Genomic DNA, 27,300 nt, shown 5'->3' with positions numbered 1-27,300 from the left:
GTGACTTGGTTACAGATCAACTTGTATCTATCATAGGCTTCTGTGTCACGTGTTAATTTGTATGTATCCCATGCATTTTTCTTCTCTGCCATATGCCTCATTAGTTCATCTGACATCCATTTAGGCCTAAACCTTGAAAAATATTTCTTAGTTGGTATGTAAAGCCTCGTAGATTGCAAGATAAGTTCTTTGAATGCTTCCCATTTCGAATTTGCTGTTGGTAACATCATCAGTTGATCCCACTGTATAGAATTTAAATACTGTCTCAGTCCATTGTAGTCGCCTTTACGAAAGCAATACCCCTTCCCTTTACCCCTAATGGTAGTTACCTCTTTGAGTAACTCCCACTTCAGAACACTGTGATCACTGCCATCTAGTGGTTCATTTATCTGCAGATTCTTAATGCATGAAGAATCACTACTGATAATCAAATCAAGAGTATTACTCCCTCTAGTTGCCTACCAAACATGCTGATGTAGAAAACAATCATCCAATAAATCCACAAAAGCCTTGCTAGTGTGTGAGTGACCAGCCCCCAAATTCCAGTCAATATCTGGGAAATTAAAATCCCCCATTATAAGACTGTCTGATTTACTGGCCCACTCTATTTCTCTGTACAGTTTCTTATTATACTCATCAGAGACATTAGGCCTATAGCACACTCCTACTCTCAATTTTGATCTCCCAATGCTTATGTCACACCAAACTGACTCGACACTGCACTGTCCAACGATGTCGACTGGCTTCACTTCCTTGGATTTTATGTGTTTCTTAACTAATAGCATAACCCCTCCTCCCTTCCTATCCTGTCCTGTCTATCCTTTCTGTAGACATTGCAGTCCCCAAATTCCAGTTCTGCATTCCTTATATCTGTGTGACACCACGTCTCTGAAATCCCAACAATATCTGCCTTTGATGTTTTGAGCAACAGCTCAAATTCATCAAATTTATTTACTAAACTCCTAGCATTGGTGTGCATGCAAGTATGCATGCACCTGCTCTTCCTCTTAGCCACCCGAACACAACCCATGTGTTCACTTGTACCCCCATGATTCCCAGCAGTCTCTGAAATATCCTACATCTTATTTTCCAGGCTGCTGCTCATTCCTATAGAAGGAGTGCAAGAATCACTTTCTCCTCTGCCAGTGGCTACTGTTAATCTATTAGTCCTTGTATCCCCCCCAATCTAGCAGTTTTCCGACCCACCTAACACTGCCTCGATAGCATTAGCAAACATTCTTGCACCCTTTCTATTTAAGTGTATCCCATCCCTGTAGAAGCAGTCTCTCCTGTTAACAAGTCCAGACCAGGCTGAAAAAAATTCTACCCCTTGAGCCCTACACAATCTTTCCAGGGCCGAATTGATCGACAGGGCTCTCATCATATACTCCCTCCTATCATGTCTGGGCAGAATTGCAGACACTTTCAAATTCAACCCTAATTCACGGCTTTTTTTATTCAGTGACCTGTACTTGTTAAGTAATTCCGCCGGTCTCCTACTCTTAATATCATTAGTATGCATTGAGCATGCTCAAACCATTCAAGGCTTTATACACCTCAATCAGATCACCTCGCAGGTACCTAAGTCTCCAGACACTGTAATTTGCAAAACTTAGGACTTTCTTCATAAGAGCAACCCTTTGTTCCATTCACTAAACTTTTTGCTCTTTTCTGTACTATTCCAACAGATCTACATCCTTCTTAAAATGAGGCCTCCAGACCTGTATGCAGTACTCAAGGTGTAGCCTGACAATTGCCTTATACAAGGGGATAATCACCTCCTTATCCCTGCTAGAAAAATTCCTGTATATCTTTGACAAGGCACCATGAGCTACGCTTCAGACTGTCTGCACTGTCCAGAAAACTTCATATCTGCCTGCACAATTACCCCCAGTTCCTTTTCATTCTCTACCACTGTCAATGTGGTACCACAGAGTTGATACGTTACTCTGGGATTACTGCTTCCCATATGTATTACTTTACATTTGTCAATGATAAGCTTCATTTGCCACCTCTCAGCCCATCTGCTCAACTTTTCTAGATCTTGTTGCAGCAGTGTACTGTCATTAGTGTCATTAACAACACTGCTAACCCTCGTAACATCTGCAAACTTCTGAATTAAGCTTGATATACCATCATCAATATCATTTATAAAAATAGAAAACAATGGACCCAACACTGAACCCTGAGAGACTCCACTAATAAGTCCAGGAGGTGTCCATTGATCACCACTCTGTCTTCTCCCACTCAACCATCCCTTTATCCGTAGCAGAAATTTGCCTCCAATGCCACACTGCTTCAATTTGTGCAGCAGTCTTCCATGTGCATACTTCGTGGTTCCTAACACGAATTATGCCTTTCTGAAGTTCTCGAAAGGTCTTTGGTTTCTTTCTGGCAACTGAAGATTCCACACGATACCAACAGTTCTCTATAGGATTGAGGTCCAAGCTGTTTCCCGTTTCCCCTTAGACTCTGAGTAAAAATATTGTTAGAATGGACATTTTTAGAAATATTTGATGGCAAAGTAAAGCTGACCACATTAACAAAGAAACCCATATTAAAAAAGTTGACCACATTAAATTACATGCCGGCTTTCTATATATACCCTTATATTCACATATAATATTACTTTGAATTTTTAAAAAAAAAATTTTTTTCTCCCCTTAATGCTATTTATTAATTTTATTTTGCCACATACTTTGTTAGACACATAGGACACTATATTGTTGTCTTGTCATGCAATTCTGGTGGTTTACACTTGATAAATATGACAGGAATGTGCGATACATGACAATTCTTGGACTCAAGGGAGGTACCTACAGACTGCAGATGTGCAAATTTGTCCCCCAATTCACAAAGGAGGATCAAAGGCTGACACAAGTAACTATAGACCTGTGAGTTTAACTTCTGTTCCAGGAAAATTAATGGAGGCACTGATTAAAGAAGCACTGCAGGATCATCTAGACAAGACTTCAGTTATAGCTCGGACACAGCATGGTTTTGTTAAGGGAAAGTCTTACCTGACCAATTTGATTGGATACTATGATGCAATCACAAATGAACTGGATGCAGGGAATAACTTTGATATTATATATTTGGATCTTAGAAAGGCTTTTGATACTGTTGCACACGGAAGACTGCTGCACAAATTGGAGCAGTGTGGCATTGGAGGCAAATTGCTGCTACGGATAAAGGGGTGGTTGAGGGGGAGAAGACAGAGAGTGGTAATCAATGGACACTGCACATCGTGGACTAATGTTATTAGCGGAGTCCCTCTGGGTTCAGTGTTGGGTCCATTATTGTTTTCTTTGTTTATAAATGATATTGATGATGGTATATCAAGCTTAATGTCCATTTTGCAGACTATACACAGGTTGGCAGGGTTGTTAAGGACACTACTGACGCTATGCTGCTGCAACAGGATCTGGAAAGTTTGAGATGGGCTGAGAGGTGGCAAATGAAGTTTAACATTGACAAATGTAAAGTACTATATATGGGAAAAAGTAACCCCAGAGCAACGTATAAACTCTGTGGTACTAAACTGACAGTGGTAGTGAATGAAAAGGACCTGGGGGTATTTGTGCAGGCAGATATGAAGTTCTCTGAGCAGTGCAGACGGGCTGCAAGAGTAGCTCATGGTGTCTTGTCAGTGATATACAGGAATTTTTCTAGCAGGGATAAGGTGGTGATTATTCCCTTGTATAAGGCAATGGTCAGGCCACACCTTGAGTACTGTATACTGGTCTGGAGGCCTCTTTTCAAGGAGGATGTAGAGCTGCTGGAACGAGTACAGAGAAGGGCAACAAGATTAGTGAATGGAACAAAAGGTTGCTCTTACAAAGAAAGGTTTAAGTTTTGCAAATTATAGTGTCTGGCGACTAGGCACCGGCGAGGTGATCTGATAGAAGTGTATAAACCCTCGAATGGTTTGAGCATGCTCAATGCCGATGGGATTCTTCCGCTTGCTCAGAATAATCACCCGAGAGGGCATAAATTCAAATTGAGGAAAGACAGATGTAGGATAGATGTGCGGAAATTTGCCTTTAGCCAGCGGGTAGTTGGTTGGTGGAACAGACTTCCATCCTTTGTTGTGGAAGTTAATAGCCTAAATAAATTTAAGGACAGGTATTTCGAACGAACGGAGGGATGAAATGGAAGTGTTTTTTTTTTGTTTTTTTTCTTGACTGATGTTGCATAAGCTTGCTTTCTTGCATCATATGCCTCTACTGATGCTAATCTAATATAATTTTTTCATATAAGTACTTATTTATTTCTATAGGTTTCTATATTTTTTTTTTCTATTCTACCTTTCTTTTCTCTGCAGGTATATTTCATGTTTCTAACACTTTTTCGCGATGGTATATTATATTAATGAATACCATCATATAGAAATATAAACAAAAGATATTAATTAATAGTTAAGGAAAAGCTAACTAATATTTGACAGGTACTCTCTAAATATTTCAAAATGAGCATTTCCAACCTTTATACAACAGCTTTGGTAAACACAACAATTATGGCTAAAATGTTATCAGAGGCCCTCAAACAAAATGAAAATTTCACCAGGTGCAAACTTATATTTAGTTGAACTGCCTCTGGCCCTGATGACAGCAGCACACCATCGAAGCACTGACAAGATCAATTTCCGAAGATAATCAACTGATAGTTCGTGGTTCCAAACACGAATTATGGTTTCCTGAAGTTCACGATGGGTCTTTGATTTCTTTCTGGAAACTGCAGATTCCACACGGCGACAACAGTTCTCCATAGAATATAGGTCTGGGCTGTTTCTTGGTCAGCTAAGAGTAGTAATCGACCTTTCTTCAAACCATTTTTTCTCCTGTAAAAAATATAAACACATTATTGTCGAACCTCTAATGCAGAAATGAAGATAAAGTAACTACAGAAGTGCCTACTTACACTTTTCGCCCAATGACGAGGAGCAGAGTCATCCTGAAAGATGCAGTTACTTTGCAGTTTGAAATGGTCTTTAATGGTTGGCAGCAATTTGCCTTCCAATATAGCCATGTATCCATCGGCATTTACTGAACCTTTTATAAACTGCAGGTGACCAACTCTGCAATACTAAATGCACCCCCAACATCATTTGGCTGATAGGGAATTTCACTGTAGACACTATAGTCTGGATGGTATTCTTCACCACGTCTATGGCAAATCGTTTGTTTCCCATCAGAGCCATGCAGGTTGAATTTCTTCTTATCCGAGACAATAACTAACTTCCACTGCTCGGAGGTCCATTTGACTTGCTCCTTACACCAAATTAATTGGGCCTTTTTCATTTTTTGTGTGAGGAGGGGCTTCTTCTTAAGATGATGAGCTACAATTCCATTTTTGAAGAGGCATCTTCTGACTGTTACTGCACTTGCTGCCACCCCTGTATGTTCTTCCCATTCTCTTTTCAGCTCAGACAAAAAAGCTTTATGGTTTTTAAGGCACAAACACTTCAAAATGCCATCCTGTTTGGCATAGAGACTCATTTGCATCCAGTTCCTTTTTTCCTATCAGCAGAACCAGTATTTTTGAGGCTGGAAAGAAATCTACTCACTTTCAACTGATTACAAGACATTCTATAAGCAATATGAAAGAACATCCTTTCTCACGTAAAGCAACAATAGCCTCTTTCTTCATGGCGTCAACTGCATGTAACTCTGCATCCTAACACAAGCAAGGAATGACTGCAACTCTTACAGAATGCACTTATATAGCTGAAAGTAACAGCTAATGCAATATTACGTCATCACCTATGCATGTAAATCTTATCTGATGCAATCTGTAAGAAATATTCCCAAATACTTACGTGATTCGGACTACAATTACAATTTTAAGGGATGATGCACTTTCTTTGAACACTAGTGTGTGTGTGTGTGTGTGTGTGTGTGTAATTTTAATATATATATATATATATATATATTAAAATTGCTAGCGTTATACGTTTGTTTGTTATTGTTTGTTATTTCGTTTTTAGGAGCATTAGCAACTAAGGCCATATTGCTCTGGGAATATGCGGTGGTCATTCCCTGACCTTTCCGCATCCTCCGTATTTGGTGGTGACGGGCTCGAACCCGGGTCTAATCAAGAAGCGTGTGCTACGCACTGCTGCTCCTTCCCACCTGGCTACGGAGGCGCCTAGCGTGATACGCACAATGTACATAACCTATGAACAGAGTATGTATTACTACTGCAGTTAGATGTCTATTAGTTTAGTGTAGTATTCTAAATCAAATTTAAATGGAAATCATGCCTCAGACTAGAGGAGCAAAGCAACAGGTTGACTGACTGATTTATTGATTTATGAGTTCTTGGCGCAAGAGCTACCGTAGCTAAAATGCACCTTGAAGGTTTTATATGGCAGTTCTCTTCATGCTTATGTTTTGCTGGAAATACTTTCGAAGGATCAAGAAATGTGTATAGCTTAATACAGGGATAACATTTGATTTCATAATTGGTTATAGAAGAATTGGTTATTTCCTTGAGGAACTGAAAAACATCTGTTATATTTTTTCTGTCTTCCAATATAATTTTGAGAGTGAGGGAGTGATGCTTGGTTATTAGATCTTAAAGTAATTTCGTCGCTCTGCTACAAATATGTTGTTGTTGTTATTTGGTTTTTAGGAGCATTGGCAACTAAGGCCATATTGCTCTGGGGTTATGCGGCGATCATTCCCTGACCTTTCCGCATCCTCCATATTCGGTGGCTCACCGGCTTGAGCCCTAGTCTAATCAAGAAGCATGTGCTATGCACTGCTGCTCCTGCCGACCTGGCTACGGAGGCGCCTGCTACAAATACTGGACAAGTAAGTAGTACATGTTCCACTGTTTGTTGTGTATGGCAGGTAGGACATAGAGGGGGATCCTCTCCTTGAAAGAGATAGCAGTGGCTGAAATGAGTGTCCTACTCGTAACCTTGCAAGAATCACTTCGTCATATCTGTTTTGTTGTATGCTGGATTTCCATGGTTGGAGCAGTTTTTTAATTTGATGCAGTTTATTATTGGTTAAGACTTGCCACTGCTGTCGTCAGTGATGTATCCCACTGTGATGAATAACTTGTTTGTAGTCAAAGAAAGGGATATATTCTGATACAGAAATGATGCTGCTGGCTTCTTCAGCAGCTCTGTCTGCTTGTTCATTACCATATATTCAGACATGACTTGAGATCCAGCAAAATCTAATATTATGACCTTGTTCTAAGAGTTTTGATACTCGGTATTCAATTTGTTGTTATAATGGATATCTTTTGGAATTGATATTTTGTATTGCCATCATGGAGCTAAGGGAATCAGTGAAAATAATGCTATCTCTGGAACTTGTATGTTCAATTTGGTTTAGCACTAGCATAATGGCTTGCAGTTCTGCAGTATAAATACTGCAGTCTTTTGGGAGTTTTTGGGAGAATGTGGTGTCTGAAAATTAGACTGCCACTCCCACATGATATTCAGTTTTTGAGCCATCTGTATATAAAAAGCAGTAATCTGAAAATTGTGACTTGTAAGTAGCATGCAGCTGTCGATAGTTTATATGAGGAAGTGTTTGCTTGCTCCAAAAGTGAAACAAAAAGTCGCATGTAGGCAGTTTGATTATCCATGGTGGTGTGCAGACTGTTCTTCAGCGAAGTGATATTATCCAGGTTAAGATCTCTGCTGAGGAGAAGGATTTTTAATCTCATGTTCGCAGGTTTATTGATTCTTTGTTGTTGTTGATACTGTTGCTCCCGTTCTGATGTAAAAAGAATTTTCTGTAGGGGGTGTCCTGGTAGGGATTTTATTTTAGCTGCATAAAAAAAAGTAATTGATTATGTCTTCTGATTTGTAAAGGAGGTTCTTGGGCCTCAGCATAGAGGCTCTTCACAGGTGAAGTTCGGAAAGCCTCAAGGGGTATCTGGAAAGCACAGTGATGTACTGGATCGAGCCATCTCAGGGTGCTAGGTCTTGCTGAGCCATAGACTGGGGCACCATAGTCTAACTTAGATCGGATGAGTAATTGATATAATCATAGTAGAACTGTTCTATCTGCTCCCCATGATATAGCGGATAGCACCTTTAAGATGTTCATTTTCTTCAGACCTTGAAATCTTATATGTCAAATATGCTCCAAAAATGTTAATTTCTTGTCAAAGACAAGTCCCAAGAAACGGACACTATTTTCGACTGGAATGATCTGTTCTTTCAGCCCGAGATCTGGATCAGGATGGATATTCCTTTTCCTGAAAAAGTGAATACATACAGTCTTTTGTACAGAAATTCTGTATCCATTTGTTTCTGTCCATTTTATAACTTTGTTTATGGCTATTTGTAATTGCCATTCTATTGTCCTCATATGTTGTGCTTGGTAAGAAATGCTGAAATCATCAGCATGAACAGTTGTGAAGATGTTGTTTGGCATTTGTTCTATTATTGTGCTGAAGTGGAATGAAAAAAGTGTGGCACTTAGTACGGATCCCTAAGGACTCCTCCTTCCTGGACAAACTTTTTGGAAAGTGTATTGTTAATTTGCACTTGGAAAGTTCTATTCTTAAGAAAATTGGATATGTGTAGGGGTAGGTGCCCTCTAAGGCCATGTTGATATATCTTCTAAGAATGCTATAGTGCCATGTGGTGTCGTATGCTTTCTCGATATGAAAATTAAACATGACTTGATGTTGTTTTCCGAGAAAAGCATTTCTTACCTGGTTTTCCAATTGTACAAGTACATCTAATGTGGAGCAATTTTTCCGAAAACCATATTGTGCTGGATTGAGAAGATTATTATTTTCTAAGTACCAAGTTAATCTATTATTGACTATTTTTCTCAAAGATCTTGCCTAAGCAGCTAGTCAAAGCTATAAGGCGATAATTCTGTGGATCTGATATATATTTTCTCTATTTTGGGAAAGCTAGTATTATTGCATGATGCCATTTGTCTGGAAAAGTATTTTCAAGATATACCTTTTTGAATAAATCTCACAGGGCTAATTGAGATTGTTCATCTAATTGTTGTATCATTGCATGATGTATTTCATCGGAGTCAACTACACTGTGTTTCGTCTGAAACAGAGTTTGTTTTAGTTCTGCTACTGTGAGCAGCAAGTTGTATTGTTCACTATTTTTGGTGGAAAAGTTTAGATTTGTTTTTTTGGCCTCATTCTTGTGAGTTTTGAAAGTAGTCGGGTATGCAAAATTTACAGATGTATTGGCAAAATTTTCACCAAGCACATTGACAATATCGAAGGGATTTGAAACTAACTGCTCTATCCAATTCAGTAATGGGGTGGGGTTTATTTGGGAACTGTTTGTCATCTTTCTGGTCTTATTCCAGATAAGTCTCGCTGATGTGGAACTGGTTACAGTGGATGCGAATTTCATCCAAGTAGCTTTTTTTGTTCATTTTGTGTACTTTTACTGACCTTAGCTCTGGCTCTCTTGAATTGGATTAGATTACCTATCGTTGGATTTTTGGAAAGAGGCTCCAGGCTCTATTCCTTTGTTTTTTAGCTTCCTGACACCACTGTTCCACCATGGTACGAGCTTCGGGTATTGTCTTCTTGGCTGCTTGGAGAATGATATTTGTGACATAAGCCACTGTTGCTTGTATTGATTCTTGTTTAATAATATTGCAAACTAATTTCGTTAGTACCCTGAAAGTTTCCCAGTCCGCATCATATATTTTCCATTTAGGATGTCTGCTGGCTCGTCAGCTTTATTCGTGATTTTCAAGAATATGAGGTAGTGATTGCTACCCAATGGATTCTCATACATTGTCCATTGAATACAGTGTGGGGGAACAGTTTGATAAGTCTATTGCAGAGCTGCTTTTTGATGGCAGGTGAAAATATGTATGTGTACCATCATTTAGAATCATGAGGTCGTTCTCAACTATTATTTTCTCGATTTGTTTACCCTTCTGGTCAATTTTGGGATTGCCCCATAGTGTGTGTGATGCCCATTTAGGTAACCTAAACTGAAGAACGGAGAGGATAGTTGGGCAATCAGTTCTTCAAAATCTTTTAAGTAGAGTGACTAGGAGGTAGATATATCGAAGTTATGGTAATATCGAAGCCTATTGCTAGATGGACTGTAACTGCTTCTAAGGGGGTGTTCAATGGTATTACTTGAGATGGCACATGACTATTGACTAATATTGCAACTACTCCTCCTCCTCCTTGCTTTGGTCCATCCAATATGTGGTTCTTTCTGAATATGGTATAGTTTTTAATGGTACTGTTGTCCTGTAATTTCAAATAAGTTTCTTGTAGGCAGATGCTTAAAGGATGATACTGAGTAATGAGGTCTATAATATCATTGATGTTTGCACGGAAACCTCGACAGTTCCACTGGATAATTATATCTGTCATTTCGGTTTAGATGGTCCCTCGGATTGGTTCCTTGGGACTGTTTTCGCTTTTTCTGCCTTGAGTTTGTCTTTCTTTGGAAAATAGAAAGTCTTCCTGTATCCATTTCTTCTTCTGAAATATTTCAAGGATGGGGTCCTCTCTGGTATTTCCTGCCTCAATATTCATTTGTTCTGTATTCTGTTTCTGTATTACTTTTCTTCTTACATTTTTGCATTATCTGAGGGAAAAGATACAGGTGTATTAACCATTTTTTTCTTGTTGTTTTTGTGGTGGAGAAGATTTGTAAAATTCAGGCCCATTCTGAAATTGATTCTCTTGGGGGAATTGAGACATCTGTTTGTGTTTCACAGCATTTTGAAGTCTCATTTCTGGGCTCTTTTTGGTTGTGGTGACTTGAGCTTAAGGTTTATTTTCTAGATTTATTGTAATTGCTTTTTTTGCTTCCTGATATGTAACTCCATTTTCTGCTTTGTACTTTTGTATTATTTTTTTCTTTCTTCCAGATTTCACATTCGCTTGTTTATGCCGTATGTTCCCCTTTACAGTTTGTACAATTATAATTTCCAGCTGTGCAAGTAGAGGTGAGATGTTCTTGGGATCCACAGTTTGCACACATTGTTTTTCCTTTGCATACAGTCTGTGAGTGTCCAAACTTCTGGCAGTTGAGACAGCGGAGAGGATTCAGGATATACGGTCTAATATTGCAATAAGATATCCTGCTTTTGCTGATCTGGGCGGATTCTGTGTGTTGAAAGTGAGTATCAGGATTCTGGTGTGGGTGACAATCCCTGCTTTTTTAATTGTAATTCTTTTGACATTTATTACTCCTTGTTCCTGGAGTTCACTTTCAATTTCGTCTTCAGGTATGTTTAGGAGGTCCCATTCCGTTATTACACCTTTTCACATATTTAAGGTATTGTGAGGGGATACCGTTACTGGTATCCCTGTGAACATTGTCATTTTCAACAGTCTTTCAACAGCCCACTCTAAACAAAAATGTTTAGAGTGGGCTGTTTCTACTAAAATATCACCTGAAATATCTCTTAACATTTTTTGGTGGACCGGCATAACTCTCAAGATTCTTTTGTATGAGAAAGGGTGACAATTGGTCTACCGATTTCTCATTATTTGAATGTATTATTATATATGCTGGGGCATTTAAGGTGTTTATGTCAGTTTTCATTCTCTTTGTGGAGACAGGGTCATTTCTGCGACCTTTTCTAGTCATTTTGATCTGTAACAAGTTGATCTGTAACCAAGTTACAAAGGAGGTTAGGCAGGCGAAGGCAGATTACGAGAGATCCTTGGCAAGGGATGCGAAGAAAAACAGCAAAGAGTTCTTTACTTATGTAAACTCTAGAAGGAAGGGGATGAATCAGATTGGTCCACTTGAGATCGATGGGTCAACTGTTGATGACCCTGCTCGGGTAGCTAACAAACTAAATGAATATTTTGCATCGACATTCACACATGAGGAGTTATTCAGCGAGGGGAATGCCAGAGGTGTATTCAACTCTAGCAGTAAGCTAGAGAATCTTGTAATAACTGAGAGCAAAGTGGAGGAGAAATTGTTGAAGATAAACACAAGAAAGGCACCTGGGGTGGATGGGATCTATCCAGTTATATTAAAGGAGGCAGCAAAGGAGGTAAGCAAACCCTTAGCCATAATTATGAGAGCTTCCTTGGACTCAGGGGAGGTACCCATTGACTGGAGATGTGCAAATGTGACCCCAATTCACAAAGGGGGATCAAAGGCTGACACAAGTAATTATAGACCTGTGAGTTTAACTTCTGTTCCCGGAAAATTAATGGAGGCACTGGTGAAAGAAGCACTGCAGGATCATCTAGACAAGACTTCAGTTATAGCTAGGACACAGCATGGTTTTGTTAAGGGGAAGTCTTGCCTGACCAATTTGATTGGATACTATGATGCAGTCACAAAAGAACTGGATGCAGGGAATAACTTTGATATTATATACTTGGATCTTAGAAAGGCTTTTGATACTGTTGCACATGGAAGACTGCTGCACAAATTGGAGCAGTGTGGCATTGGAGGCAAGTTGCTGCTATGGATAAAGGGGTGGTTGAGGGGGAGAAGACAGAGAGTGGTAATCAATGGACACTGCTCATCGTGGACTAATGTTATTAGTGGAGTCCCTCAGGGTTCAGTTTTGGGGCCTTTATTGTTTTCTGTATTTATAAATGATATTGATGATGGTATATCAGGCTTAATGTCCAAGTTTGCAGACGATACAAAGGTTGGCAGGGTTGTCAAGGACACTACTGACACTATGCTGCTGCAACAGGATTTGGAAAGGTTGAGCAGATGGGCTTCGAGGTGGCAAATGAAGTTTAACATTGACAAATGTAAAGTACTACATATGGGAAACAGCAACCCCAGAGCAACGTATCAACTCTGTGGTACTACACTGACAGTGGTAGAGAATGAAAGGGACCTGGGGGTGGTGGTGCAGGCAGATATGAAGTTCTCTGAGCAGTGCAGACGAGCTGCAAGAGTAGCTCATGGTGTATTGTCAATGATATATAGAAATTTTTCTAGCAGGGATAAGGAGGTGATTATTCCCTTGTATAAGGCAATGGTCAGGCCACACCTAGAGTACTGTATACAGGCCTGGAGGCCTCATTTCAGGAAGGATGTAGAGCTGCTGGAACGAGTACAGAGAAGGGCAACTAGATTGGTGAATGGGACAAAGGGGTTCTCTTACGAAGAAAGGCTTAAGTTTTGCAAATTACAGTGTCTGGAAACTAGGCACCAGCGGGGTGATCTGATAGAGGTGTACAAAGCCTTGAATGGTTTGAGCATGCTCAATGCTGATGGGATTCTTCCTCTAGCTCAGAAAAATCACCTGAGAGGGCATAAATTCAAATTGAGGAAAGACAGATGTAGGATAGATGTGCGGAAATTTGCCTTTAGCCAGCGGGTGGTTGGTGGGTGGAACAGACTTCCATCCCTTGTCGTGGAAGTTGATAGCCTAAATAAGTTTAAGGCTCAGCTGGACAGGTATTTCGAACGAACAGAGGGGTGAAGTGGAAGTGGTTATTTTTATTTATTTATGTTACTTTTTTTTTTTTTTTTTTTTTTTTTGGCTGATGCTGCATAAGCTTGCTTTCTTGCATCAAATGCCTCTACTAATGCTAATGCTAATGCTAATGCTAATTTTAGATGTATCTCCAAGAGAAATAGATTCTTCATGTCTTGGATCGATTACATTTGGATCCATCAACCCAGTGGGTTTCTGGGTATTGGAGTCTGTTCGCTCCATTTAACCCTGGAAGGGAGAACTTTTCCCCTCCAGGTTACTGGCCCTGCCATGTAGAGGCAGGAGCAGCGCCACCCTGTGAGTAAGCACTAGGAGGTTAGTAATTAAGATATATACAAGAAAAGAAAAGGAAAAGAGAAGGTTGCTTTCCTTCTTAATCTAATCAAGTTTCTTTCTTTACCTATAGATGTGTATTTAATTATGTGTTTATAAAACTTTAAATAAGGAAATGTTTTCTACATTAAGAAAGAGCACTAATTCAGAGCAAAGTCACTTCATTGTAGAATCGCTTGTCACCTGGGGCCCAAAGCAACAGGTACAAAGTGGTGGGAGTGTGGGGTTTTGGGGAAAACTGAAAGGGACAGGTCTCCTATGCATCACAGCCTTACAAAACGTGCTACTTGTTTGATATTTTCTGGGCGATCTGGAACACAACACGATCCAAGCAATGGGGGTCTTTGTGCATGTGTGTTCAGTGCAAAGTGTGAGGAAATTAGGGGCAAACTCAGCATTCTGATGAGTGCTTAGGAGAACTACAAGAATAGGGTGGATTCCCTCAAAATAATTAAAATGCAGGGTCCAACAAGTTCCCAGATGTTGAATTCAGACCAAAGAGCTTATACTCGTGCATAAGGCAATGCCGTGGCAATCCCAAAGGCAGAATGTGCAAGAGGTAATTATTGTTGGTGACTATTTTCAGAGAAATGGGAAATATATGGGACAGGTTGGGACATATATTTGTTGGAAATATATGGGACAGAAATATATGGCGCAAAAGGGACAGGTTGAAATAGGAACAAAAGTAGATGACACTGTAGGGCATATATCTTTTAAGGGCACAAAAGGTGATGTTGTACAGGTCAACAATGATATTAAGAGTAGGAGATCTGAGGACTTACTTAAAAAGTAGAGGCAAAATTCTGGAAAAAGTTGTGAGTTAGGGTTAAATTGAAAAGAGTCTGCTAATCTGCACAAAAAATGATAGGAAGAAGTATATGCTGAGAGCCTGGTCAATCAATTCAGCCCAGGAGAGACTGAGCAAGTCTCATAGGGTAGAATTTTTCACAGCATGGTCAGCATGGTCTGTGCTTGTGATCAGGAGGGACTATTTGTAACTGATAGGATACACTTAAATTGATGGGGGCACAAGAATATTTGCTGATGCTATGAAGGTAACATTAGGTTGTGGGGACAGAAAACTGCTAGCTTCACAGACTAATAAAATAACTATGGCCACAGGCAGACATTAAAGTGGTTCTTGCACTGCTTCTATTGGATCATGCAGCAGCCTGGAAAGTAAGGTGTCATGAATTTCAAACCCTGCTGGAGGTCCTCATGAAACAAGTTAATACATAAACTGTGTTAAGGTAACTAAGAGTACCATGAATATTTGAAGGTATATTAATGCTAGGTGCATTGTAAGCAAATTAAATGAATTTGAACTGATTAAGTCATCAAATGCATAGGGATGTTGGAGACATGGTGGCAGTCAGACATAAGAGGTGCAGAATTTGTATATGGGGACAGGCAAACAGAGGAGTGTTATACTCTTAATTAAAACACATATTAAATCTAAGACGGCACATCCAGTTGACAGAGATGGCCAGTGCAAAGGTTAACCAGTTTTGTTTGACAAAACTGACTAACCTGGAAAATGAAAATAGGAGTCAATTATAAGCTTAATTATTGTGATGAGTATAACAAAATAGCATGGGCCAGTAAAACAAATGTATTATGAGGGGGGGGGGGGGATTTTAACTTTTAAGATATTGACTGGAACTGGTGGGTTGTTCACTTGCACAAAAGCAAGACTTTTGTCAATTTATCGAATGAAAGTTTTCTATGACAGTTGGCTGGACAAGCAACACTCTTGATCTGATTATCAGCAGCGATCCTTCATGAATTAAGAATCTGCAGGTAAAAGACCCACTGGGTGGCAATGATCACAGTGTACTGATGTGGAATTTACTTAATGGCATAACTACTGTTAAGGGTACAGTGAAGGGCTTTTGCTTAAAGGTGACACCAGTTTTTAAACTTTAAAAATTGTAAGCAGTGGGATAAACCGACGATATAATCCAACAGCAAATTCTAAATGGGACTAAGTCAGTGATGTAATTATAGAAGCTACTAGGCTTTTCCTACAAACTGAAAAATACTGTGTATAGCTTAGAACTAAATGGATGTCATATGAACTAATGACACTTGTGACAGAGAAGAAAATACATGGAGTGCACATAAATTATAAAGTAATACAGAAGCTTATGGTAGATATAAACTAGTCTGCAATCAAGTCACAAGAGAAGTTAGGCAAGCAAATGCAGATTACAATAAATCTCTCGAAAATAATGGAAAGTAAAACAAACAAAGATTTCTTTATTTACATTAAGTAGAAGGTAGGGATACAATCACATTAGTCCAGTTGATATCGATGGTTATCTGTTGATGATTCTGCTCAGATTGCTGACTAACTAAATACGCATTTTGTATCTAAATTCACATATCAGGAACTCCCAAGGGCAGGAAATGCCAGAAGAGTATCAAACTCTAACAGTGAGCAAAATGATTTTTTTTGATAAATTAATGTGCTTGACACATTAAGCCAATGTACCACCTACACAAGCGACTGCCTGGCTTCAAGTCTTCCACCTGCCCACCATCTCAAAGAATCATCTAAACAACAATGACTTAACATCCTAAGTACTTCAGATTAAGTTATCCCACTAAGCAAACCAAAAAAACAGGAATGAAGTGACATGGTCGCAACCCATTTTTTTAAAGCATGAATAATTCACATAAAGGGAGGGCTCTGTAAGGGGGGGGGGGGGGTAGATTGATTTCTATTGCATGCCTGGAAGCCTATTATATCAAATATTTGCCTTTTGTGACACTGTTCACAATAAAACATTAATGAAAAACATTTTGTTCTGTTAATTTTGTCGAGCGGCATATTTAAATGTACAGCATCCCTATAAAAGCAGTTTCTCCAAGCACAGACCATTCTGAGAAAAATTCTACTTCACGAGCCTTGCTTAATATCAACTTTTATTTAACAATAATATCAACTTTTGTGCCCTTAAAAGATGATAGTTGCTTTACCACATTCTTATCAGCTTTTGCCAAAAGACGACATGCCCTAATCCATTTTTGTTCTCCCCACAAGCCATATTTCCTGTTACCCTGACAATAGAAACACCAACAACATCTACCACCTCCAGCACAATTGCACTCTGCCATGGAGGATCTTGTTGTAGCCTTGTGTTGCCTCAGTGTGGCTTGTAGCATTGTGCTGGGTGGCTGAGTGTTTGAAGGTTCCTCTTTTTACTTTCTTTGAGGTCATTAACCCTTTTCCTGAAACTTTCATACAAGCCCATCAGAATTAATTAGGACTTTGTATCTAAGATCCTCACACTCTCTACAACAAACACACATAAAGACATCTCCCTTGACTGTATTATTTCCCACTATTAACAGATTAGACAGATTAACACAACAAATGTAGCTATGATTCACAAAAAAAAAAAAAATCTCTCCTGAGTCAAAGCATTCCTGTTAATTTCATTTCGCTGCTCTTGTTTTTTTCAGGTTTGCAATCTGAGCAAGAGGAAGAATCCCATCAGCATTGAGCCTGCTCAACCCATTAAAGGCCTTATACAACTCAATCAGATCATCTCGCAGGTGCCTAGCCTCCAGATGCTGCAATTTGCAGAACTTAATAATTTCTTGGTAAGAGGACCCCTTCATTCCCTTTGCTAACCTTGCTGCCCTTCTCTGTGCTTGTTCAAGCAACTCTACATCCTTCCTAAAATGAGGCCTCCAGACCTGTACACAGCAGCCAAGGCGTGGCCTGACCATAGCCTTATTAGCATTAGCATTAGCATTAGTAGAGGCATTTGATGCAAGAAAGCAAGCTTATGCAGCATCAGCCAAAAAAAAAAAAAAAAAAAAAAAAAGTAACATAAATAAATAAAAATAACCACTTCCACTTCACCCCTCTGTTCGTTCGAAATACCTGTCCAGCTGAGCCTTAAACTTATTTAGGCTATCAACTTCCACGACAAGGGATGGAAGTCTGTTCCACCCACCAACCACCCGCTGGCTAAAGGCAAATTTCCGCACATCTATCCTACATCTGTCTTTCCTCAATTTGAATTTATGCCCTCTCAGGTGATTTTTCTGAGCTAGAGGAAGAATCCCATCAGCATTGAGCATGCTCAAACCATTCAAGGCTTTGTACACCTCTATCAGATCACCCCGCTGGTGCCTAGTTTCCAGACACTGTAATTTGCAAAACTTAAGCCTTTCTTCGTAAGAGAACCCCTTTGTCCCATTCACCAATCTAGTTGCCCTTCTCTGTACTCGTTCCAGCAGCTCTACATCCTTCCTGAAATGAGGCCTCCAGGCCTGTATACAGTACTCTAGGTGTGGCCTGACCATTGCCTTATACAAGGGAATAATCACCTCCTTATCCCTGCTAGAAAAATTTCTATATATCATTGACAATACACCATGAGCTACTCTTGCAGCTCGTCTGCACTGCTCAGAGAACTTCATATCTGCCTGCACCACCACCCCCAGGTCCCTTTCATTCTCTACCACTGTCAGTGTAGTACCACAGAGTTGATACGTTGCTCTGGGGTTGCTGTTTCCCATATGTAGTACTTTACATTTGTCAATGTTAAACTTCATTTGCCACCTCGAAGCCCATCTGCTCAACCTTTCCAAATCCTGTTGCAGCAGCATAGTGTCAGTAGTGTCCTTGACAACCCTGCCAACCTTTGTATCGTCTGCAAACTTGGACATTAAGCCTGATATACCATCATCAATATCATTTATAAATACAGAAAACAATAAAGGCCCCAATACTGAACCCTGAGGGACTCCACTAATAACATTAGTCCACGATGAGCAGTGTCCATTGATTACCACTCTCTGTCTTCTCCCCCTCAACCACCCCTTTATCCATAGCAGCAACTTGCCTCCAATGCCACACTGCTCCAATTTGTGCAGCAGTCTTCCATGTGCAACAGTATCAAAAGCCTTTCTAAGATCCAAGTATATAATATCAAAGTTATTCCCTGCATCCAGTTCTTTTGTGACTGCATCATAGTATCCAATCAAATTGGTCAGGCAAGACTTCCCCTTAACAAAACCATGCTGTGTCCTAGCTATAACTGAAGTCTTGTCTAGATGATCCTGCAGTGCTTCTTTCACCAGTGCCTCCATTAATTTTCCGGGAACAGAAGTTAAACTCACAGGTCTATAATTACTTGTGTCAGCCTTTGATCCCCCTTTGTGAATTGGGGTCACATTTGCACATCTCCAGTCAATGGGTACCTCCCCTGAGTCCAAGGAAGCTCTCATAATTATGGCTAAGGGTTTGCTTACCTCCTTTGCTGCCTCCTTTAATATAACTGGATAGATCCCATCTATTATACAAAGAGATAATCACATCCTTATCCCTACTAGTAAGATTCCTGTATATCATTGACAAGACTCCATGACCTGCTCTGGCAGCCTGTCTGCACTACTCAGAAAACTTTATATCTGATTGCACCTGCACAATTACCCCCCCCAGGTCCTTTTCATTCTCTACCACCCTTAATCTAGTACTACCCAGTTGGTACATTTCTCTTGAGGTTACTGCTATCCATATGCACTTCTTTGCATTTGTCAATGTTAAACTTGAGTTGCCACTTCTCAGCCCATCTGCTCTAGATACTGTTGCAGTAGCACACTGTCATTACTCTCATCATCAACTCTGCCAACCTTTGTATCATCTGCACACTTGGACATTAAGCCTGATATACCTTCATCAATATCATTGATAAATATACAAAACAACAATGGGCCCAACACTGAACCCTGAGGACTCCACTAATAACATTAGTCCACAAAAAGGAGTATCCATTGATTACCACTCTGTCTTCTCCCACTCAATCAACCTTTTATCCATTGTGGCAACTTGCCTTTAATGCCGTACTGTTCCAATTTGTAGAGTAGTCTTCCATGTGCAACAGTATTAAAAGCTTTCCTAAAATCCAAGTATATGATATCAAAATTATTTTTTGCATCCAGTTCCTTTGTGACTATATCACAGTATCCAATGAAATTGGTCAGACAAGCCGTCCCCCTTAACAAACCCATGCTGTGTCTGAATTATTGCTGCAGTCTTGTAGTAATAATCATCTAACAGGTATGAGCATAACAATACCTGCTATTACCAGATTTTTCTATGTCTTACATGCTACCTATTGCATAACAATAATACTAAATTATATTACTGTCTTTCTAATTTCTTACCTAAAAACAAAAACATATGCCAAATTACATGATTACAAACTGCAAACTTATTTACTACGGTGCACTTACACTACAAGTTACTAATTACATGATACCATATTCGTGAAATCATTAATGATGAAGGCTCTACGAATACTAAGTTGTACCTGTGTAAATGTGAATAGGACTAATAAAACAACTATTTATAAAACACAAATTGTATGTTAATTAAGTAAAAAAATTTACCCAATTTATAAAGTTCTAAATTCTCCAACTACATTGTTCATGGGCTCAAAACCGGTTTGAGCCATAATTTAGAGGATTAGACAAATTATTAGATGGCACAGAAGAATGAAATGTAGAGGGGTAGTGTCCTTTTATTCTTCTCTCTTTTTTTGGGGGGGGGGGTTATGCCATGCTTGGCAGATTTCCTTGATTTGTTTTGCCATTTCTAATACTTTTCTTGTCTGCTTCCCTGATCTACATAATGTGTTTATGACACTATTTTCCATGACTCTTGCTTAAAACAAAATTATCAGGAACCTACCTGTATGATTGCAGCATGATAATTTATATCAGAATTAAAAAAAAAATTGCAAAATAAAAACACTCATCGTTACTCTTTTTTTAGCTCTAGTAAACAACATCCTGTGGTGTATCTATTTATATATCGTTCACTTCAATACATTCAATATGCATTTCTTTGATTTTGACTTCTGTAAGCCCAAATTAGACAGGAAGGCTCAAATGGTGCAACATAATCTCTGATGTGCAGAACTATTTTTGTACTACTTTCAAGTACAAACATTATAAACAATTAGATAGAAACACAAAGAGAAGATGTTGCAGTGTGCTGGGAATATAATGACTATTCATACATTAACAGATATGCGCTTTGAAGATCTATTGTGAATACTTGAAGAGCCTAGACAATTAAAAAAGTTAACCAACAAGAGGACTTGTGAAGATGTTAAACAGTTAAATGCAATATACTAAGAAATCTTTAATATGTACCCAGAATCCCAATCATAATCTCCAACAGGTTTGAAAGCAACAAATTTTAACACATGAATAACCATTCATAATACTGGCAATAAAACTTAACTAATTCCAAAAGAATTTTGCAGAAAAATTATTAATACGAAACTGAACTGTAATATATGTACAAAGTTTAGCAGCAAACACATAAGACAAAAAAAAAAAAAAAAAAAACTAAGAATTCAAAAATACATTAATCTTAAGAATAGATTACTCAAAAGGGAATTTGAAAATTTTGACTTCAAATCAAGATTGAGAAATAAATTTTCATGACTCATTGTCACATATTCAAGTTTTGCACACTCCCAAGTTATAACAATTATAAAGCTTTTCTTCTTTCTTTTCAACACTAATTTTGTTTAAATTTTTCTTGGAGAGTTAATTCAATAAATAAATTTTTACCTTCTGAAGATATCAGAAAAATATAATATATCTTTTACATGACAATCTTCCTGTTCAATAAGCAATCTTAAATGATACTTGCCTTCTTTCAAAAAATGGCTCTCAAAAGGTAGTCTACCTGTAGAATCTGCCAGGGTAAAAACAGCATCTGATACAGCTAGACTGAAAACAAATTTATAGTTTAAATAAAATTGAAACTTTCTTTAATAAATATTCAAAAATTATGCCAACGTTAAATATGAAATTAAACATTGAAAAAATATTAATCCCACTGATATGTATATGAAATTATTTTTTAGTATAAATCAGAGTTGTGATGCTCAATCCACTGTACGCTGATCTCAATATTTGTAAAAGAAATTATATCTTCAGTTGCACTCTAATTTTCCTTTGTTGCTATCAGTTATATTTATTCTCATCATTGAGTAATTTACAACAAAAACATAAATATATGCTTAAATAGTTGGGATTAGGTTGAGAGAATTCAGAAAATATACACCAGACTTTTTAATCAGACACACAAAAAGAAAAAAAAAAAGCGAATAGAGCACAACTGTTGGACCAACTCATGTAGTGTGTCTTCTTGTTGTAAGGCTTTCATGCTTCATGAAAGCCTGAAATATGCAGTCATGCTTTTGCTCAAGCAGAATGCTATTTATTATTGCACTCTTTGTTGTATACAGCTATCAGTAATGGTATTCGGAGATTTTTTTTTTTTTTTTAAGAAAAGCACAAACATGAAAAGTATTAGAATAAATAGTACTTAAGTACCATGCAAGGATTGAAGGCTGAGAAGACAAAAGATACTTGTTGACATTAGACTTAAATTTCTATAGATTATAATTTTTAGGAAATACATGTGAATAAAGATTGTTCCAGAGAACAAAAGTAGAGTGAATAAATAAGGGCGAAAAAAAACAGTGGTTCTGTGAGTTTGGAGTTGGACAGTGAATAGATGCAGAATATGTTTCAACTGGCTTGGAAGACAATAGTGGAATTACAGATGCCAATTCAGAAGAAGAGTGCCTATGGAAGTATCTAAAGAAATGGCATGCAGAAAACCGAACATCTATGACAGGAGTGGCCAATTTAATTTGTGATGCGAACTACTTTTTTCCTTCAAAATTTGCCGCAATCTACCATCTCAAAAATTTCATTCACAAGGTGCACAAATCAAAGGATGACTGTATATTTAAAATTTGTCGTGATCGACCAAAATTAAATCCGTGATCGACTCATTGGCCACCCCTGATCTATGACAGAGAGAGAGAGAGAGAGAGAGAGAGAGAGAGAGAGAGAGAGAGAGACTTTGTTAAAGAAGAGTCATTAATTAACATAACTACCATAATTTTAATGGAATCTACTACAAGTTTGAGAGATGTTTCAGGGGGCCACTAGCCTAAATCACCAAAGGTGTCAAGACTAATACTCAGGATTTCTAAGAGGTACAAACTAAAGGTTATAATGATTTATGCACCACCATCGAGCCATGATGATGAAGAGGTTGAAGAAATGTACACCGAAATTGAGAGTCTTCTAGATGACTTTTCTAGATGAGCAGAAAATCCACTACACTATTATTATGGGGGACTTCAATGCTAAGGTTGGAAAAAGACAAAACAGCGCAGAAAGGGGAACTATAGGAGATTTTGGAATTGGTGAAAGAAATGAAAGAGGCAAAAGACTTGTGGAATTTGCAGAATCTCAAGGATCATCAATAATGAACATTTTTTTCAAGAAAAGGGTGAACAGAAAGTGGATATGGAAGAGTCCAAATGGATTAACAACTAATGAAATCGACTTCATCCTCACTAAGAGAAGATATACTGTGAATGATGTTACCGTCCTGAATAAGGTAAATTTTTGGAAGTGATCACAGAATGGTAAGATGTACACTTGATATAGATGTAGGAAAGGAAAAAACTAACTTGAGTAAATAATACAAAGATCTTTGAGATACCAGAAGAGGAGAAAAAGCAGTATGTACCGGAACTTAAGAACAAGTTTGAGCTTCTCCAGACTGCTCAGGACCAAGATATCGATGAGGAATATTACAACTTTCTGAAAGTGATAAAGCCCAAGAAACCTATAGGGAAAAAGAAATCAAAATAAGAAAAAATTAGTCAAGAAACACTTATGATGAACCAAAGGCGAAAAATGAAGAGCAAGATAAACAATGACAAGGAGAAAATTGAGTATACTGAGTTATGCAAAGCCATTAGAAAGAGACTCATAGAGGACTTAAGAAGATTTAACACAAGAAAAGTAGAACAAGCATTAAGGGAAAACAAAGAATTCAAATCAGCAGCCATGAGCAGTAATACAGAAAGACAAATGATACTGAACCTGAAGAATAGAGATGGTGTACTTATAAATAGCAGAGAAGGCATAATTCAAATAGCAGAAGACTACTATAGATTTTTTTTTTTTTTTTTTTTATGTAGTTGTTGGCGCATAGGCTTCTGTGGCCATAATGCACCTCCCAAGGTTTTTGCAGTACTTTGATCCAAGCCCGAGGCGGGAATCGAACCCGCGACCTTTGGGTTGCCAGGCAGGCAACCCAAAGGTCGCAGGTTCGATAGAGAACTTGTATAATTCTCTACTACTATAGAGAATTATACAAGGAGCAAGGGAATGATGTCAGCAGTGGGGAAGATGGATTGCAAATTAGCAACACATACGACATACCCAATATTCTTCCTGATGAGGTAGAACATACATTGAAGAAAATGAAGAATCAGAAAGCCCTGGGGGAAGATGAAGTTACTGTAGAGTTGTTAAAGTTACATAACTAGTTTACATAGGTGCATGTAATGTCAGTTTCCTAGTTAGTTCCTAACTAGGAAACTGAATTAAACGGAATTTTGGACATTAAATTTAATCACCATGGAAAATTACCTTACAGTTAGGTAAGTTGGAATGGGAAACGTCAATTTCAAAGAAAAGGAGTCAAAAGTTTCTGAATTGAGTTGGGAGGATGATAGTGGCAACAGATGAATTTGGTAGATGATGGACACAGAGAATTAAGCCAGAGGAAATTCCAAATTGGAAATCTCTAATAAGGAATATCAGAATAGACATAAACAAAAGTACCACCATCGAAGTGAAAAAAATCAGAGTGAATAATTAGGACAAATAAGATGGATAGTAGTTGAGGCAGTCGAGAATTGGGATTCTGTCAGAAAAAAGTAAGCAGTACTTGGTAGACTGTAGGAGACAACACATATTTGAAATGAATGAGGAAGTTTTGAGAGGCTCCATTGCAAATAAGTTTATTCTATCAATGCATTCAGTAGAGGGGAGAGGGCATGTATAAATTAATGAAATATGGCATAGATACACACAGCAAGAAAATATACACCCCTTGAATTAATATGAAATTATGAACTCCTTGAATTAATGTGGCCTCAACAATGCCACCCAAATACACATTACTCGGACTTCCACCAGGAAAAATGTTTTGCATTAGTAGAAGCATACGATACAAGAAAGCAAGCTTATGCAGCATCAGCAAAAAAAAAAAAAAAAAAAAAAACACCCTCCCATTTCACCCCTCCATTCGTTCCAATTGCCTGTCTAGCTCAGCCTTAAATTTATTTAGGCTATTAGATTCCACAACAAAAGATGGAAGCCTGTTCCACCAATCAGCTACCCACTGGCTAAAGGCAAACTTCCCCACATCTATTCTACAACTATCTTTCTTCAATTTGAAACTGTGCTCTCTCTCAGGTTCTTAGTCTGAGCAAGAGGAAGAATCCCATCAGCATTCAGCTTGCTCAATCCATTCAAGGCCTTATACACCTCAATGAGATTACCTTGCAGGTGCCTACTCTCCAGGTGCAGCAATTTGCAGAACTTAAGCCTTTTTTGGTAAGAGCACCCCTTTGTTCCCCCTCACCAATCTTGTTGCCCTTCTTTGAACTCGTTCTAGCAACTCCACATCCTTCCTAAAATGGGGCCTCCAGACCTGTAGACAATACTCTAGGTGCAGCCTGACTATTGCCTTTTATAACGGGATAATCACCTCCCTGTCCCTGCTAGCAAATCAGTCACTAGATGGCAGAGTAGTTGCAGCAAGATTAACTACTAGCTGATCTGGATGACTCCTAGACAATTACCAGAGATTCATTCCACTTGACTACTTAAGGTCCATCCTGCAAAAACTGTTTCAGAGCTGTACCCTAGAAATATAAGGAATATTGGGTCTTGCAGTGATGTCTATCAAAGCCTCAAAAGCCATCATTCATATTGTATAACAGAAAACAAGTGGTTGCTAGAGCTTTAGAAATGATTTCACCACTTCAAATTCCAATAAAAACCTGATGGTAATGCTGTGCATGAGAGTCATCTACCACCTAATATTTCCTGGTAATAAAAAGGGGTTTAGGTGTGGTGTCCACACCACAGATCAGCATTCTGATGTGTGGTGTGGACACCACACCTAAACCCCTGCTTATGTTGGTTTGCACCCAGGAGTGAACCAACAAGAACAGGGGCTTTACACACGAGTGGTTGCCTCCAGTACACTAGGCGATGTTTGTTATTTGTTATTTGGTTATTAGGAGCACTAGCAACTAAGGCCATATTGCTCCGGGATATGTGGTGGTCATTCCCTGACATTTACGCATCTTCCGTATTTGGTGGTGACGGGCTCGAACCCCGGTTAGTTAGTTAGTTAGTTATTTGGTTTTTAGGAGCATTGGCAACTAAGGCCATATTGCTCCGGGATATGCGGTGGTCATTCCCTGACCTTTACACATCCTCTGTATTTGGTGGTGACAGGCTCGAACCCCGGTCTAATCAAGAAGCATGTGCTATGCACTGCTGCTCCTTCCCACCTGGCTACAGAGGCGCCTCGAACCCCGGTCTAATCAAGAAGCGTGTGCTACGCACTGCTCCTCCTTTCCACCTGGCTACGGAGGTGCCGGTACACTAGGGGAACAGTTTATAATGGTGCAAGTGGAGAATTTACTTGCAGAAGAATCACCAAAATTTGGTCAACTTAATGCACGAGCCTGAACTGAAATTAATTCCTTCAAAGTGGTTTGGACTACCAGGAAGTAAACCGTATTCTGCCATACATAGAAAAATGTCTGTGCAGAGCTTTGGGGATTGTTATGGAAGCATATGATAGAATTGTCTAAGCCGAGGATGCAGAGATATTGCAATATTGCACTGAAATCATTGATAAAGGTTATGATGGTGGTGGTGTGGGAACCTGTTAGGTGATTAGTGTGTTGGTAAGAGTTTGTTTGTTTGTTTGTTTGTTATTTGGTTTTTAGGAGCATTAGCAACTATATTGCTCCAGGATATGCGGTGGGTATTCCCTGACCTTTCCTCATCCTCCATATTTGGAGGTGATGGGCTCGAACCCCGGTCTAATCAAGAAGCGTGTGCTACGCATTGCTGCTACTTCCCACCAGGCTACGGAGGCACCTGTGTTGGTAGGAGAAGAGTACATGATCAGAGATAATTCTCTCTTTGAAAATGTAGACCTGAATGGTCTATACTGTCCTATTTTCAGTTGACATAGGTCAGATAAGTGGGCTTCCTTGAACTGGATCCATTTTTAACAGTTTTATAACAGTGGTTTGGCAGAAATGGATTTTTATATCAGACTAATCAGGATAAGAGGTCATTGCCCAGCAATACAATGCTGGGCCTGACCTGATTTATTTCCATAACTATCCCCAACCAGTTTTGGCTCTTTTAGGTAAAGAAAAAATCTACTTTATACTTGGCCTACATGCTTGTACACAGACTGAAAATTTAACTAATAGTATTGACCGTATAGTGCAAGGAAGCCACAGACTTTTGCAGCACCAGCAAAAACAAAAGAAATAAATAAAAAAAAAAAAAAAAAAAGTAGATAAGAAAATACAAATTATATGCTTCCTTCCTCACACACTGATAACTATACAGCGGACCTTTGAATTTATTCAAACTT

The 27,300-nt window shown here is 38.7% G+C and overlaps 1 protein-coding gene across 1 annotated transcript in view; it reads right to left on the bottom strand.

Moving 5' to 3' along the window:
- Nucleotides 1-27,300, bottom strand: part of roq (RING finger and CCCH-type zinc finger domain-containing protein roquin) — a 711,471-nt gene that overhangs the window by 358,153 nt on the left and 326,018 nt on the right. The window contains exon 10 of the mRNA XM_090390025.1: nt 21,354-21,515. Within this exon, the coding sequence (XP_090246151.1) occupies nt 21,354-21,515 (162 nt within the window). The remainder of the gene's footprint in view (nt 1-21,353; nt 21,516-27,300) is intronic.

The sequence above is a fragment of the Mastigoproctus giganteus genome, chromosome 2 (genome assembly GCF_048544385.1).
Source record: "Mastigoproctus giganteus isolate SK-2022 chromosome 2, ASM4854438v1, whole genome shotgun sequence".
Lineage (NCBI taxonomy): Eukaryota > Metazoa > Arthropoda > Arachnida > Uropygi > Thelyphonidae > Mastigoproctus > Mastigoproctus giganteus.
The sequence above is the reverse complement of the archived record's forward strand: the minus strand, read 5'-3'. Positions and strand labels throughout refer to the sequence as shown.